The 17,933-nt window shown below is 51.3% G+C and overlaps 1 protein-coding gene and 1 pseudogene across 1 annotated transcript; both read left to right on the top strand.

Annotated features, from left to right (window-relative positions):
- The first annotated feature begins 6,112 nt into the window (after positions 1 to 6,112).
- Positions 6,113 to 9,588, top strand: LOC144121718 (uncharacterized). The gene has a single exon (XM_077655075.1). It carries the CDS (start codon positions 6,463 to 6,465, stop codon positions 7,735 to 7,737), a length of 1,275 nt encoding a protein of 424 aa, XP_077511201.1. The 5' UTR covers positions 6,113 to 6,462; the 3' UTR covers positions 7,738 to 9,588.
- Positions 7,891 to 8,070, top strand: LOC144122312 (U2 spliceosomal RNA; annotated as a pseudogene).
- Positions 9,589 to 17,933: the final 8,345 nt, after the last annotated feature.

Genomic DNA, 17,933 nt, shown 5'->3' with positions numbered 1-17,933 from the left:
TCTAGGCCAACCCCGATTCTATGCCGACCCCCTAAAGTCCGAAGCCGACAAAAAAAAATATGTTACCTCGAATGTAGGCCGAACAAAAGAAGCGAGGACAGCGTTCACAAAATGCAAACAGCATTTATTGAATCTGAACGTGCAGAGCTCATTCAACGTCGTCATTGCTGCTAGACTCGTCGCTGTGTTCCTTGTCACTGTCACCTTCAAACAGTGGACTATCTTCGGTACCGTCAAGCGCATTAGATATGCTGCACTTTTTAAAGGCGCACACACACAATCAAAGTATCTGGGATGTCATCCCACACTGCAGCTACCCAGCCCGCCAGCTGCAATAGCGATGCACGTTTGATGCGGCCCGTTGCAGTTAGCAGTCAACCAGTCCGTGTAATATTTCCGCAGACGATCCTTGAAAGGTTTGTTGATGCAGACATCAAGTGGCTGCAACTGGCCCGTCATGCCGCCCGGTATAACAGCAAGATCCATGTTCGCTTGGGCGGGCGCAGGCTTCACGTTGTCGGTCAAGTGCCCACGATAAGTGTCAACGACAGGGAGCAAGTTCTTTGTCAAAAGGGCTCCTGGATGCCGTCGCCACACAATCTTAACCCACTCTTCCACCATTGCACCCGTCATCCACCCGTTCTCATTTGCCCGCACAATGACATTTCTTGGGAAAGTTTCTCAAGCAGGCAGTGCCTTCCTTTTAAATATCATATAAGGAGGGAGTTTATGTCCATCAGCTGTGCCGCACAGCATCACAGTTGCGCGCTGCTTCTCGTAGCCTGCAGAGCGCACCTTCACCTCCTTGGCACCCTTTTCATTCACGGTGTATGCCACTGGCATATCAAAATACACAGCCGTCTGGTCGGCGTTGCCGACTTGCCCAAGGTTGTAGCCTGCCGCTTCTCTCTTTTGGAGCACGTAGCGCTGAAAAGCTATCAGCTTTTCTTCGAAATCGCTGGCAGCTTCTGGGAGATTGAAGTGCTACATCGGAGGCTGAAGCCAAAGCGCTTCATGAATTTCTGAAGCCAGCCCCTGCTGGCTTTGAAATAATCTGGCGTTAGGCCTCGCTCCCTCGAAAGTTCCCTAGCTTTCGCTTGGAGCACTTCTGTTGTCACTGGAAGGGCACCTGCTCTCTGCGTCCGAACAAAGTTGGCCAAAACTGTCTCCACTTCGTGGTGACGGCCTTTCTTTGGTCCGCTAAATGCCATCCTCGTTGCGGCGCACGCAAAAAGCTGCTGTCGTTGTCCCCTCCAATGACGGACGTTTTTCTCGTCGACGCCGAAGCCCCGCCCAGCTTGAAGGTTCGACTATGCCTCTGCGGCTATCACAACTTTTCGCTTGAAAGCGGCACTGTAGTGGCATCTCCTGCTTGGTGCCATCACGATAACACCACACCGCACACCGATACAACCGACACGACACAGGTCAAAATGGCGACCTCGCTTGTGTACGGTTGGCTACTGGCACGGCAAGTAGCGGCTGCGATACAGACTTTTCTATATGGCGCTAGCTATGCACCATATCAGTGCCTCCTCTATACCATATTTAGCAGTTTCAATGAAAGACTGGTGCGTTTTTTTTTTAATTCTCGAATCTAAGCCGACCCTAAAGTTTGGAATATTATTATTTGAAAAAAACTATCGGCCTTGATTCGAATAAATAAGGTAGGTGTCCCGGGCGTTTACATTTTTTTAGATAGGACAATTTTTCTGGCTCTGCAGCACCAAGCGACAAGGATGATTGCTATGCTCGGGAGCACCTACTTGTGTGAGCATCTCTTCTCTTTATTGAAAGTCAACAAATCTGCACTGCGTTCAAGGATGACAGACAACCGCCTCAGAGCCACCATGCGAATCGTCGCCGCATAAGACCTAACACCAGATATTGCATACCTTGTCGCTGCTAAGCACTGTCAAACCTCTAGCGAGCAGCATGCTAACAACTGAAGGGCAATTCCTGTGATTAAAAAGTGCAAACCTCTTCTTGATAAGGATAATTATCTTCATAGTTTCTTTTTTTAACACACTGCAAGATTGGTGCTCACATCACCAGTCCCTCCCCCCCCCCCTCCCCCCCCAAAAAAAATATACCATCGTGATTGAAGCTCTCCCCTCTTTTTTTTTTTTTAACCGGCTTCTGGCCCGCAGGGGACGAAATTTTCTCAATGCGGCCTGCATAGCAATACGTGTTTGAGACCCCTGGTATATACCATATGTCGCTTTACAGTTGGAACGCAGATAATGGGATATCAAGAGCAGGAGGTGAATTTTTCGAGTCAATCGTTCTGCTTAAAGGGACAGCACACCGACTTTTAGGGACCCAATTTCTTTTTTTTTTTTTGCCCAATGGAAAGTTTGCTGCCTAAGGCACTGTATTCCGCAACAGTTTTATTGGAAACACTATAGGAAATTTTTCAGAGAATTCTTTAATCAGTGCATGCTGCCGTTCTTATGTAGTCCCGATGCTGGAAACCATGATCAGCGAGCGCAATGGCGATTGCATGTCGGAAAAAGCGCTGTAACAAAAACTAACGTAAATCTCACCTGCCAGACAGTTATATTTTTAGTATATGGAGTAGTGTCCATTTCATTTTCCACACCCAAAGCTGTTGTGGCACACCTTGTTGATGAAAGTTTTAAAAGACCGTGGTAGCCGCTCCATCCAAGAAATTCAGAACAGTGTGGCATCATCTAGTTACAAAAGCTAAATGCGCATGGCCGACGATGCGAAGAGAGCATTCCTTTTTCATCAAATGGTGCACTGGAGAGTGTAAACTACAATTAAACATGACGAACACTTGTGAAAGAAAAAAAAACACTGCTCTTGAAACAAATAAGCAATATTTTACCGAGATGTGGTCATGTGGTGGGCTACTGTGATAATGGCGGGTTTTGCCACATATAGCTTTTTATGCAATTTTCAAGGCCAAATTAAAATTAGAAATCCTTGTTTCTTTGATATTGCAGTGCTCAATTCTTACAGTTTGAGGCACAATCTTTTCATTTCCACTATAATCTCATGACACGTTTTTGGTCAGTGTTTGGTCCCTTTAATAGCTCCCCCTTGTAGTTCCCAGAGTGCATGGGCACAGAAAATTAGTGTTAGTAGAGGTAAGCAGGGTTTCATCTGCATATTGGTAAATATATGATGAATATGTAATGCTGGTAAGATCATTACCATGAAGATTAAATAAAAAATAGCCATAATATAGAGCTCTGGGAAACACCAAGTGTAAAAAATTTTACTGCTTTGCACAGCTCTGCACATCACCATTTGAGATCACTCAGAAAGATAGGGCTTTAAGGTTTCAGACTACATTCTGATCTTGTTTTTTATCTTAAATGTCCCCAAACCTTCGACAAAATGTCAGAAAAAAAAAATTATTCATGATTCGCAACAGTGCAGCAGACACAGACAGAAGGAAGACAAAACAGGCACTATCACTTTTGCTGCGCTGTAGTGAATTGTGAATCTATACCAACTTGCCCAAATCTCTTTACTGGCCAAAAAAAAACTACATTCCGACTTTATTTCACTTGAAGGTTAAAGCAAGTTTCACATTTTCAATTCAAGGTGAAACATTGTCTTTGTCTCTGACATTAATAAGTTGGTAATTTTGCCTCACCTTAATATTATAGTTACTCTGCTAGCCCTTCAATATTTGATGTTTGTGATGTTATCAGCTATTATGCTTTAGGTGCATAAACTATGTAAGAACCTCCACGAGACAAATAGGTGGCTCTTGAAGGCAGTGCTTAAAGGAAGTTAACTGGTGCCCTTATAGATAAGCTACAGTACTACTACAGCCTCACCATATGAGCTAATGTGAGAGATGGAGACCTTTGAGGAATGGAACAAGCCACAGCTGCCATAGTGTCACTGTAGTTCTACACACCAGCATCCTGGGGTCGGTCTGTGCCATGTGGCCCGTTGTGGTGTGGAATAAAAAAAGTTGAAGCAGTGGGTCAGTGGAGCTATGTGCACAAAAAGGCAAGCAGTCACATGAGCAAACATAGAGCTCACCATGTCTCCAGGAGGCCTAGCTAAGCACCTGTGTTTTAGGCATCTACTTATTTCCCTATCGTTGACATGTTTTGAAAGCTCTATTTTTGTTTTACTCAAACCTTGTGTTACAGGAACAGTGATAACTTTATTGAATTAATATTTTGAAATGAAAATCTTTACACTCATGCAGTTAATAAGAGAAATAAAATAAATGCACAATTCTAGAGCTTACAGCCCACTATTGGGCCAGGCGTGATTAATCTCTAATTTTTTTCTCACTTTTAGTTTTTTAAAGATTATGTTCCCAGTATTCATCACATTGCATTTAAACTAGTTCATTGTGTAGGTCACACATACAGCTACATAAATACGAAAGCTTTTCTCAATTCCCCATTTCAGTGGCTACTTACTGCTGGCATGATTAGCAATTTTAAATAGTATGGCAGCCTAATTCAGTCTCTATATGAGCAAGTGTTTAAAAAGCTGGTGTTGAATTTCAAAACTGATTTTTCATTTGTGGCGTAGGAAATGGTAAGGGAATACGTCTACTTAAGGCAGAATAGTAACTGCAGATCCGGATCATGGGAGTGAAATAACTAGAACATTTAATAAGAATCAGGTAGAGCCTATTTGGCAAGTAAGCAATATCCCTCAAGAGAAATCTATATAACACCTGTATATTAACAGTACTCACATATATGAAACAGAAACATGGGGGCTGATGAAAAGTGTTGACTTAAATTGAGGACAATGCAGCTGGCTATGGAAAGTAAAAAGATATACTTGTAACATTAGGAGACAGGAAGAAGGCAGAGTGAGTCAGGCAACAAGCACGGGTTAATGATATCCTAGTCGGAATCAAGAAGAAATGTGCTTCGGCACAGCATGTAATGCGAAGGCAAGATAACCAATGGTCATTAGGAGTAATGAGTAGATTCCTAGCGAAGGCAAGCATAGCAGTGGGCAGCAGAAAGTTAGGTGGGCGGAGGAGATAAAGGTGTTTGCAGGGATAGGGTGGCCACAGCTGGTGCATGACAGGGATAATTGGATACATATGTAAGAGTCCTTTGCCCAGCATTGGGCATAGTCGGGCTGATGACGATGACGACCTCAGCAACAAAAAGGCCACAATTAAAACCCATAGCTAGCTAAACGCTTTTTTAACATCAAGAAAAAGGCAAATTGAAATCTTTTTTTGCTGAAACTGGAATCAAGAGAATTCGACAGTCTCTATAACAATATTTGGGTACTGGAGCGTGCAACACACCCAAATTGATGCTCACTTCGTAAATCAAATATGCCGTCATTACTGATAAAGTATGTTTTATAAAGTGACAGTGACAGCACACAGCTGATGGAAGTGCGTGTGGTAACAGCTCCGTACCTGGCAAGTCAAGGTTCAACGAGCAGTGTCGATGAGCTTTGAGCTCGTTTTCGCACTGTCGGGCGGGAGTTCATTTTACGACGTGCACTCGTAGTAAACCTTTTCGCCTTTCCTGGTGCTTCTCCACTTATTCCTTCCCACGAAGAGCTCGTCGGTCGCGTTGCCGCTGCAACCGCTGCGGAGTTTACGAGCATGGGAGCAGCCATGTTAAACGCGCGTGACGTCCCCTGCTGTGTTTTTTTTTTTTTCTGTTGAACTGCACTTCGTCATTGACGACTCATTCCGTTTCGTATGGTGAACATAGGTCTAATATCTTTGTGCAACTTTTTTATATCTAGCTTCACGCACTTTTTTTTTTAAATTCTGTACACGTCCTCGTCGGGGCTGCGCGAAGACACCGCCAGGGCAACCGCTGGCGATTTTCGCCTTTGATCTGAGTAATTGCTATGCAATTTGTGAGCAGTTTGGGGTATTATTAACTTTAAAGCACTAAAAAACATGTGCCTATGCAGCTATTATGGCCAATGGAGCGGGCGCATTGAGAGAGGTTTTGGAATTAGGGAGCATTGCCGCTTGCAGCTTACGCGCGGCGCCTGGGGCTTTTTTGAGGGTCATCCGAGGGGGCTTCGGATCGTAACCGAATTTAGGTTATCGCTTCTCGGCCTCCTATGGCTATGATCGTTGTGTAGTTTCTGTTCTTATCCATCGATCCAGTGCTACGAGAAGTTCAAGGAGACGAGCGACAACACAACATCCTGGCCTACGCCGACGACCTGACCCCGCTGGCCAACAGCCCGGAAGAACTTCAAGCCCGGATTGACAAAGTGACAGCCCTCTCTTCCAGGTTGGGACTTCAACTCAACCCCGGAAAATGCAAGACCCTGCACCTCAGCGGCCGGACGCCCGTCGGAACCAGGCCGACAGTCTTCGAAATCAACGGGACGGCCATACCAACGATTAACGACTTCGAGTCCCAATCTTTTCTAGGACGCCCCGTCGGATTCAGCGTGTTCCCGGACACCGCGACCGTCGACGACGCCATCGGCGTAGGCCGCCGCCTGCTGACCTCGATGCTCGCCCCGTGGCAGAGGTTGGACGCTGTCAAAACATTCGTATATCCAGCGCTCAACTTCTCCATGCGGTGCGGGTTGTTGGGGAAGGCAGAGTGGGAGCGCCTCGACGAAGCCCTGCGACCACTAATCAAAAGAACTCTTTACCTTCCAGCAAACGCCAGCAACGATTACATCTACGGCAGCGCAGCAGCGGGCACGGCGGGAATTCCCCTGGCAGCGGAGCTGAGCGACATCTGCCGCATCGACAGCGCTTTTAAACTCCTTTCCTCTCCAGACGCAGAGGTTCGAGACCTGGCGAAGCGAGCCGTCACCGAGATCACCACCAAGAGACTGGGACGAGAAGTGACCGAGGCGGACGTCGCAGCCTACCTCAGCGGGGAGACGGAGGGAGACTTCAGGGCGCGGGCCTCGCAGCTCAAGTCCGTATGGACGGAGGCGCGAAAGGCGTCCCGGCGTCTCGAGGTCACGTGGGAAATGCGGGAAGATGGGCCCCACATCACCTGCGCCGACGTGACTCTGGCGCCGAAGCACCGAACGAAGGTCGTGAAGAAGCTGCGCTCGATCGCCACGGCCGCACGAAATCACTCTCTCCAACAGAAACCCAACCAGGGGAAAGTGATGGAGTGCGTCGCCGCCGATCCCAGCAGCTCTCACTTCATGCGTTCAGGTCTTTTCACCCGTTTCTGTGACTGGCGTTTCCTTCACAGGGCAAGGTTGAACCTCCTGCCACTCAACGGGGCCAGGCCGTGGGCACGTGCAAGCGACCAGCGGTGCAGAGCGTGCGGGCACAACCAGGAAACCCTACCCCACGTGCTCTGCCACTGCATGCGTCAGAGTGCTGCCTACACGGACCGGCACAACAAAATCGTGAACCGGCTGAAAACGGCCGCTGGGAAGCGATTCACAGTCACCCACGAGAACCGTCCCGTGGGAACGACTAACCTCAGGCCAGACCTCGTTCTGGCGCGAGGGGAGTCGGCGATCGTCATCGACGTCACTTGCCCCTTTGACAATCGCAGAACCGCCTTCGATGCGGCACGGGAGAGTAAGGTCGCCAAGTACGAACCCGTGCGCCAATACCTGCTGCGAAAGTTCCAGCGGGTCAGCGTCGAGGCAATCGTTGTTGGAGCGCTCGGCTCTTGGGACCCCAACAACGATAAAGTAATGAGGCTCTGTAGCAGACGCTACTTGCGCCTCTTCAAGAAGCTGGCGGTGAGCGACACCATCGCTGCTTCACGCGAAGTCTACTCCAGACACGTGGCTGCAAAGTGAGGGGCTCGCACTTCGGTGGACCTCAGCAGCTGCGAGTTGGAAGACTTCGAACACGCACAACTGCACACTCACACCACACGGATAAAACTTACAGACGAGACTTCCGATAAAAAGGAACGAACAATAATCAGATATGCCGATGAGAAAAAGGAAATGTCCCGAAACATTTCTGAAAAAGCCTCTGTTCTTATCAGCTTAATATCTGGTAGGGATCCTATATGGGTCCCAGATATTAAACGTATTTTTGTAAAGCGGCAGAGTGCTTGAGGCTCGCTTCACCTCTGCCACGGGTTGGCCCGGCATAGCACTGCAGCTGGGATCGGCCCACTCACCCCATCCCGGGGTGAGATGTTCCACAATACAAAAACAGAATATGAATTCTTGCAGCATCGCCCGAAGGTGCGATGCAAACCGGCCGCACTGACTGCATTAGGCTGGTTCTTTCCGAGCGCTCGCGTCCACGTGACAGAGCCACTTCCGCCATTTCGCGAAAGCGGTGCGAGGCCTCGGCGTCCCCTGCGCGTAGAAGCAAGTGTAGGCTTTTGACGCAGTAGCAGCCTCCTTGCTGTGTTGTGTTTTGCGGGTGCCGCGCTGTGTGAGGAAAAATGTCCAAGATACGCCGGATAACTACGCTAGGAACGCAGTCTGTGTTGCTGTCGGATGACAACAGCGATTCCAGCAGCAGCTCAGACGAGGACGACAGTGCTATACACAAGGCGATGAGCGTCCCGTGGGACGGAAAGCCGGGGTAGCGATCGATACAGGCTCAGCGGCGACCGCGATGCAAACTATGTGCGGCTAAAGGTAATCAAGGGACCTTACGTGCGGCTACTGTTGACATCAGCAGCGGTGCCGCGGAGTGGTTCCGGAAGTTACGTCCCCCTTCTGCCTCCTGCGCTTCCGCTCTAAAAACTCGCTGACCATTCGGCTTGACTAGTCTCGCTATGCGCTCAGAGCGAGAGCGGCTCCCACCCTGCGGATGCTCTACACTGCCCCATACCTAGAACTATCCAAACACGACATAAATACTTTGGATGCCTTGATCCGCAAGGCATTCAAAGTCGCACTTCATCTTCCCCTCAACACCCCCACAGACAGATTACTAGGCCTGGGCCTCCACAACACGAACAGGGAACCCGTGGAGACCCATCGACAGGCCCAATACATAAGGCTTACACAAACCTCCACAGGCCAGTATATCCTGGACTCCCTCGGAATCAGAATACCGGCCAACGACCCAACCCTCCTCCCCATTTTTCGATCCCTTCACCGAGAGCTGGTCATCAAGCCACTGCCAAAAAATATGCACCCCTCCCACCATGAGCAGCGCCGCAGAGCCCGTGCGAAGGCACTCCATCCAGTGTACGGCTCCGAGCCGGACGCCGTATGGGTGGACGCCGCCTGCACGGTTGACGAAGCAACCGCTGCCGTGGTGGGCTACTCTTCATCCGCCCTCCTCACACTACCTCTTCCCCCTGACACCACCCCAGAGGCTGCAGAGGAAGCCGCCATCGCAATTGCCATCACCCGCACGGAAGCCCAGTACATTTTAACAGACTCTAAAACTGCAATTCTAAATTTTGCGCGAGGCCGAGTCCACGTCCCTGCTTTTGTCATACTGGGCTCGCCCGATGCACCCCCACCCCGCCATGTAGAGCTTATATGGGTGCCTGCGCACTCCGGGAATCCCGGAAACGAGGCCGCCAACCTTTTAGCCCGAGGTTCTTTAAACCGGGTTCAGGTGGCCTCGGATCGGGGATTCGCGAGGGAGCGAATGCACTCGTTCAGCGAGATGACGCAGGCCTACAGAGCCTCGCGCCAGCTCTACCCCCCGCCCCACCCCTCCCTAGATAACAAACACGCAACACTCTGGCGCAAACTACTGTGACATTCCGTGTGTGCTGCGAGGGTCCACGTTCGACGGCGCGGCGTAGACGGAGACCCGTGACAGCGGCATCATCAATTGCCCAGCCATACTCTTTGGGTGACGACCAGAAAAACCGGTCCCGCCGCCGCCCCGGGGAAACGGGCTTTGTCCTCCCCAATTTCCGGTTACATTCCAGGACAAGGGAGCTGTCAGCGGGCCAGAGCGCGCCGTACCACAGCCGACGCTATGCGAAACCGCGAAGACGACATTCTTTCCCTCCCCCCCCTTTGTCGTGGGCTATCGCCGGGAAGGCACCCACAGCTTCCCAGAAGGGCCGCGACGGACACCTGTCATGGCGGACAGGCAGTACTCGCCAAGAATGTGGAAAGACAGGCGCTAGTGAATTAGCTCCGAAGAGAGAGCCTGTGTATACTCTCACTTGAGAGAGAGTGGTGGCGTTTTTGTTGTTTATTTAGTTTGTATTGTTAACAGACTCTGGGGTCGAGGCTAAGCCCAGCCCAAGGGGTGGTCCCCATCTCGCATGTTATTTTGGATTGGAGAATTGATGCTTTGGGCGGGCCACTGGAAATGACCGCCCTTAGTCCTTTGTTAATCAAGTGCTTAAAAGCGCATGTAAACGGATGCAGTTCAGTCTGAGCTGGGGCTCCATGCTTAGCATGTAATGTGATGCTACTTAGGCACTAACCTGCCCGGCCGATGAGTAAAGAAGTGCAAAGTTTGTTCTGTTGTAAAATTATGCTCTGCTGTCATCATCTACAAGCTCGCCTCCTGTTCATCTTCCAAGCCGAACGACACTAGAGGAAGGGTTTGTGAACCATCCTCGAAGAAACGGACGACTATTGAAATTCTACTGCAAGCACGCTCAGGACGACATCGTTCGCCAAGAGGGCCTTCAGCGCCGAAGAGAGAGCCCGTCGGCGTGCAGCTTCTGCCAGCAACCGCTCGAGCCCAACTCCGGAGCCACTCCATCGCCCCCATGAAGTCGTCGGCACGTAAGCTCGGACGCCCCAGCCTCTGATGTATAATCTTACTCATGTGTAATTATTGAATATACCTGTTTGTTTAAACTGAGCCATACGGTGTCTCTTTGCCTCTCCGTCCCGTGTGGACCTGCGCATTATGGGGGTCATCACACTGGTGTCAGAAGTGGGGTCTCAAAAGCAAATGTCCTCTGAATGCTGTGACATTCATGACTTCAAAATTGTAATCAAAAGGGAATCACGGGACTGATTGTGGGACTTTTACCCCCATTTGAGAGGCTTGAGGCACTGGAGGGCTTGAAAAAAAAAATGACTGTATCTGAGGGAGCTCCCACTCCACAGCCGTCGCTCGGAGCAAGCATGCTGGCATTAGGAAGCGTCATTCCGACGTTTACGGGAGATAAGACAGGGGTTCCAATCTGCTATTTCTTTTCCATGCTAGAAGAGATTGGGAAAATGGGGGGATGGTCCGATGCTCAAATGCTGGGAATGGCGAGGTGTAAGATGGCAGGAGCTGCTCATGATTTTGCCTGGCGAGACGAAAAAGTAAAATCCACAAAATCATTTGCGGAATTTAAGAAGCTCGCGTTTGAGCATTTCGACACTGAACCACGTCACGTGCGGGTACAGAGGTTCCGTGACGCCGGACAGATGGTAGGGGAGGACGTGCGAACATTTGCGTCGCGGCTTCAGCGCCTAGCACGCGATACGTTAAGCAGGGAGGAGGAAGGAGACCAGCTAAGGAAGAAATACGCGGAGGATATACTTAAAGAGGAAATGACCGCTTTGTTCGTGGCTGGTCTGCAAGACCCCGTGCGCCGGTTCGTGCTCTCGCGCAAGCCGAGCAATTTCGACCAAGCCGTGGAGGCCGCATTGGATGAGGAACGAAATGAGGCGTTAACGACAGCCGCAGCGAGAGTACGCGTCATAGAGAGAGCGGTGCTCAACCCTGAGGTTGCTCTCTTGACAGAGCGGTTAGATCGCTTAGAACAGCTGCTATCTCAGCAGGTAGAATGCCAGGTTGAAGCGCGCGCTCAACAGCGCCCATTCGCTGGAAACCGGAGACCGCCACAAAGCTACAGGCGCGGTATGCGAGATTTTGAAGAAATCGTATGCTTCGCTTGCCAGGGTCGCGGACACATCGCCAGGTTCTGCCAAAACGTGCGCCGTGGGGAGCCACAAAGAGAAGCAGGCGAGACACGCCCTAAGCAAGCCTACAGCGGGGCTCCAGATACCGAGTCAAAAAACTAGTTAGTCCTCCCCAGCCTGAGGAGCGTGGGGAGGGAGCAGTAGATGATGAGGTGGTGGTAGTTTGTGTGGCCGACGAAGCATGCCCTGTTGTGCGTTGCAAGTTAAATGGTTGTTGTATGGAATTGTTGATAGATACGGGGTCAAAGGTGACATTGCTTAAGGAGAGCAGTTTTAACACGCTTCGAAGGAAGGGGGACCGCGAGGTGTTGGAAGCGTCTGGTGGTATGGCAACCAAATTTGTAGGCATAACGGGGGATCCTCTTGGCATAAGTGGACTCTACCGGTTACACTTCTCTCTCGGCGGAATTGCATTGGAGCACCCCTGCTACGTATGCCCGGACACGGTGTCTCTGCCAAACGGAGTGTCAGGTATATTAGGGCAGGATTTTTTGAGAAAAGGGAAGGTAGTAGTCTCATTCTCTGAGGAAGAGGTTAATGCGGGCGGCTCAAAAGTTCCGTTTTTGAACAGGAGAGGGGCTGAGATTCGCATTACCGATATTGACACCCGTCAAACAGTGGGATCATTGGAGAAGGTATATTCGCGGGTTGCCGTCCGGCTGGTCGAGGAGGCGGTCGTCCTTCCTTGGTCGGAGCACATTTTGTACGCGTTTGTGCCTTCAGATGTAGAGAGCGGCGCCGTGGGAGTGCTTGAGCCGGTCGACTCTCTCAGCAATGGCCTGAAGGCAGCCGCGTGCCTCGTGACAGTTAATGACGCCCACAGAGTGCCCCTACGGGTGGTTAACTGTAGCCAGCAGCCACTGAGCCTTCCCAAGAACAAAACATTGGCTTTCTTCACCTCTGCGATAGAGCAACGTGAGCCCACCGATACGGTACTCGCAACTGTAGAGCATGCTAGTCCTTCGGCTGCTCCAAAGGTGTCGTTCGATCTTTCTCACGTAAAATCCAGGGAGAGGGAGGCTCTGGCTGGTTTGCTGAACGACTACTCGGAGGTATTCGCCGCGTCCAACCTGGATTTGGGCTGCTGTAGCGTTATAAAGCACAGGATAGAAACCGGCACTTCATCGCCCGTTTACCAGCGTGCGTACAGGATTCCTTACTCCCAACGTGAGGAGATGGAGCGGCAGGTGCAGGACCTGATTGATCGCGGCATTGTCGAACACTCAAAGTCACCCTGGGGAGCACCAGCACTATTGGTGGAAAAGCCAGATGGCTCGTATCGATTGGTAGTGGACTACCGCAAACTAAATGCCGTAACTCGCATCGATCCATACCCCATCCCCAATATACAGGAGACGCTTTCTCAGCTGGGCTCTGCCAGGTACTTCACGGTAGTGGACATGGCGGCGGGATTCTGGCAGATAGCAATGGATCCGGCAGATGCCGAGAAAACGGCATTCAACACGCCCTCAGGGCACTATGAATGGAAAAGAATGCCGATGGGTCTGGCCAACAGCCCTGCTGTCTGGCAGAGAACCGCTGATGTTATCCTGGCAGGTCTTCTGGGGAGGCTGTGCTTCGTGTATATGGATGACATTATCATATACAGTGGCAGTTTTGATAACCATTTGCGCGATATTGAGCAGGTTTTGGTGCGACTAAGAGCAGCGGGTCTCAAACTGAAGCCCTCTAAGTGCCAATTCCTCAAAAACGAGGTGAAATACCTCGGGCACGTTGTTTCAGCTGACGGCGTGCGACCGGACCCTGAGAAACTAAGGTGTGTCTCGGATTTTCCATCCCCGACTAGCGTCCGCCAGGTCCGGCAGTTTCTCGGCCTGATCGGTTACTACCGAAGGCACATAGAGGAGTTCGCCAAGCTCGCTAAGCCACTCACCGCCTTAACAGCCAAAAATGTCGCCTTTCGTTGGGACGAAAACGCGGAGAATGCTTTTGGGGCCCTGAAAAGGAAGCTAATGAGTGCACCGCTGTTACGCCACCCGGATTTTAGTTTGCCCTTCGTTATGGCCACAGATGCGTCAAAGTTCGCAGTTGGTGCCGTGCTATCTCAGGTTATCGAGGGCAAAGAACATCCCGTTGCTTTTGCTAGCCGACAGTTGAGCCCCACAGAGCAAAAGTACGGAGCTACGGAAAGGGAGTGCCTCGCCGTTGTCTGGGCAGTAAAGCACTTCAGATGCTACCTTTACGGCCGCAAATTCAAGCTAGTCACAGACTGCCATCCTCTGAAATGGTTGATGAGTGTCAGGGACCCTAGCTCGCGACTCGCTAGATGGAATCTACACCTGCAGGAATACTGCTTTGAAGTTGAGCACAAGTCAGGAAAGACACATCTGAATGCTGATGCACTCAGCCGCACAGCTGCCGTGGCAGCTATAGAAGAGTTTGTCCCCGTAGTCGACCCCGCCGAATTACGCACAGAGCAGTGCAAAGATCCTGACCTGAAGCGAATAATCGAAAGCTTAGAGGGCGCACCGTCTCATCCCGAACAGCTAGGTTATTTCATTGACAAAGACGGCACCCTGTGTCGGCGCACGAGGCCAACCAGGAAAGGGAGACCAGAGAAAACCGCTTGGGAGAGAGTCGTCATACCTCGGTCGTGGACAGAAAGGGTTCTTCGCGCGTTTCACGATGCGCCATGCGCCGGTCATTTTGGCGTAGCGAAGACACGCAGGCGTGTGGAGCGTTTGTACTTTTGGAGTGGCATGCGACAGGATGTTAGAGACTACTGTGCGAAGTGTCATTCCTGTCTCGAAAGAAAAACACCCAAGGGACGAAGACCAGCTCCAATTCAGCCGTTCCCTGAGGTTTCGGCTCCCTTCGAGCGGACAGGTATGGACATAATGGGCCCATTGCCCACGACCACTTCCGGAAACAAGTACATTTTAGTATTTGTCGACCACCTTTCAAAATACGCGGAAGTGGTAGCACTCCCAGATCAGAAGGCAGACACGGTTGCAAGAGCATTTGTCGAACAGATCGTGCTCCGACATGGACCCCCGAGGCAACTCTTGACAGATCGGGGAACGAACTTCGTGTCGCAGCTAATGAGGAGAGTTTGCGAGCTGCTTAAGATCGCTAAGAAGCAGACAACACCGTACCATCCGGCTTGCAACGGCGCGGTGGAGCGACTGAACCAAACCGTCGCCGGGTTCCTGTCGCATTTTGTTTCGCGCGACCAGCGGGACTGGGACTTGTGGCTCCCGTATGCAATGTTTGCCTACAATTCCGCAGCACACGAGAGCACGGGCGAATCGCCATTCTTTCTTCTCTACGGCCGAGACCCGGACCAGCCTAGTGAAGTGCCAGAGGGCCCCCGTCGTGTCCCATACGCTTCACTGGACGACTATAAGGTTGAGCTAGAATCGCGCTTGCAAGTGGCGAGGGACATCGCAAAGGAGTCCTTAAAGAAAGCGGCGAAGCGCAGGAAGGAGGTGCACGATCGCAGTGCTAGAGACGCGCCGTTTGATGTGGGGGACAGCGTGTACATTGAAAACTGCCAAAGGCAGATTGGGCTAGCTCGTAAGTTCCAGACGAAGTGGAGAGGACCGTGCGAGGTTGTCGAGAAGCTTTCTCCGGTAAACTTCAGAGTCCGAGACGTGAACCGGCGTTTGATAAGGATACACGCAAATCGCCTCAAGTCGGCACCGGTTCAGTATTCACGAAATGAGGAAAGGGAAAGCGCGGATTTTGATGGGGACAGAAGTGAAGCGGAGCGCGCAGATGGTTCGCAAGAAACGCCCTCTCCTGCATTTGTTCGGCAGGCGCCCGAGGTGACGGCCGGAATGCCACCGGATTTACTTCATGCATTGCTAGAAGAAGAAGCGCGCGAGGTTGCCGCGCAGATAACGCCAGGAGAGGCTCCTGCCACGAGCCCTCGCGAGTCCCAAAGCAGACAAAGGGGCACAGACTTACTTAGTATGACTCATGAAGGCCGATATCCGCTGCGAAATCGGAAAGCTAAGTCGGACTAATGGCGTAAACAGAGCGGAGTTGTGAACTGGTTAGAATTGTGTAATGCCGCAGCTCATAACATTGCTATGTGCTTATGTGTTAAGTTATCGGAGTTGGTAGTTAAACCTTTCTGTCATTAAGTAACACCTGCACAGGAGAGCATGCGGAGCGCATGCAGAACCTGCCCTACTTCCTTTCGTTATCTATATTTTTGTCTGTGCCGTGATCGTGCTAGAAGTGGGAGCTCCTTTGTAACTGTGGTAAATTTATTTCGTCCAGTTTGGACTAGAAAGGAGAGGCTTGGGTGCTGAGTTTCATGTTTATCTGTAAAAGAAGATCAGTGCTGCCCCTGGAGACGCCAGTATTGACAGCGGAGGCATATGGTGTTGTGCAGTGGTGTTGAGTGCAGCGAAAAGTGTTTTGTCGGACGCACTGTGCGAGGCGATTCAGAAAGACAAGGGGAGCTGCGTGGACTCAAATGTTCGGAGAACAATCTTCTGGAGGGTGAGCGAGTGTGACATTCCGTGTGTGCTGCGAGGGTCCACGTTCGACGGCGCGGCGTAGACGGAGACCCGTGACAGCGGCATCATCAATTGCCCAGCCATACTCTTTGGGTGACGACCAGAAAAACCGGTCCCGCCGCCGCCCCGGGGAAACGGGCTTTGTCCTCCCCAATTTCCGGTTACATTCCAGGACAAGGGAGCTGTCAGCGGGCCAGAGCGCGCCGTACCACAGCCGACGCTATGCGAAACCGCGAAGACGACATTCTTTCCCTCCCCCCCCTTTGTCGTGGGCTATCGCCGGGAAGGCACCCACAGCTTCCCAGAAGGGCCGCGACGGACACCTGTCATGGCGGACAGGCAGTACTCGCCAAGAATGTGGAAAGACAGGCGCTAGTGAATTAGCTCCGAAGAGAGAGCCTGTGTATACTCTCACTTGAGAGAGAGTGGTGGCGTTTTTGTTGTTTATTTAGTTTGTATTGTTAACAGACTCTGGGGTCGAGGCTAAGCCCAGCCCAAGGGGTGGTCCCCATCTCGCATGTTATTTTGGATTGGAGAATTGATGCTTTGGGCGGGCCACTGGAAATGACCGCCCTTAGTCCTTTGTTAATCAAGTGCTTAAAAGCGCATGTAAACGGATGCAGTTCAGTCTGAGCTGGGGCTCCATGCTTAGCATGTAATGTGATGCTACTTAGGCACTAACCTGCCCGGCCGATGAGTAAAGAAGTGCAAAGTTTGTTCTGTTGTAAAATTATGCTCTGCTGTCATCATCTACAAGCTCGCCTCCTGTTCATCTTCCAAGCCGAACGACACTAGAGGAAGGGTTTGTGAACCATCCTCGAAGAAACGGACGACTATTGAAATTCTACTGCAAGCACGCTCAGGACGACATCGTTCGCCAAGAGGGCCTTCAGCGCCGAAGAGAGAGCCCGTCGGCGTGCAGCTTCTGCCAGCAACCGCTCGAGCCCAACTCCGGAGCCACTCCATCGCCCCCATGAAGTCGTCGGCACGTAAGCTCGGACGCCCCAGCCTCTGATGTATAATCTTACTCATGTGTAATTATTGAATATACCTGTTTGTTTAAACTGAGCCATACGGTGTCTCTTTGCCTCTCCGTCCCGTGTGGACCTGCGCATTATGGGGGTCATCACACTACAGACACACACACTCCCCTCACCCCTGACCCTAGCCCACTATCACCCCTCCTTCACCACTCTTGCCTGCACCTTGCGCCCAGAACCATTCGCCTCTTCCCTCCACATCCTCTCCCTCTGTCCGGCGGACCCTCCCCCGCGCGGCCTAGAGGACCTCAAGACCTGGGAGGACTGGGAGACCCTGCTGCGCTCGGAGGACCCGGCCGTGCAGACAATCGCCACCGGCCGGGCTGCCAGTGTTATGGACCTTAGGGACATAAACACTTGAGTGCAGTGGGGTCGTGCGGAGACCCAGGGGCGTGCCCCGACTTCCTCTCCAATAATAAAGTTTTCTCTCTCTATCTCTCTCTCTCCCACCCTGCCAGATCCTAACCGGATCGCGGGAGCGACCAGTCGATGACACCATTAGTTTAACGTACGCAAACGTGAGAAGTCTACGTTTAAACCCTTTTAGTTGCACGTACGCGACAGACGCCAAAGTCAAAGCCAAGCCAGTCGAACTGCGTCGGAGCGCTGCTTCGTCAGGCTTAACAGCTGGGAAATCGCCCTTATATCT

This window comes from Amblyomma americanum, chromosome 2 (genome assembly GCF_052857255.1).
Source record: "Amblyomma americanum isolate KBUSLIRL-KWMA chromosome 2, ASM5285725v1, whole genome shotgun sequence".
Lineage (NCBI taxonomy): Eukaryota > Metazoa > Arthropoda > Arachnida > Ixodida > Ixodidae > Amblyomma > Amblyomma americanum.
This window is presented reverse-complemented; position numbering and strand designations above follow the sequence as displayed.

Excerpts from the sequence above, each read along its gene's own strand:
- LOC144121718 (XM_077655075.1), top strand. The coding sequence starts at position 6,463 with ATGCTCGCCCCGTGGCAGAGGTTGGACGCTGTCAAAACATTCGTATAT.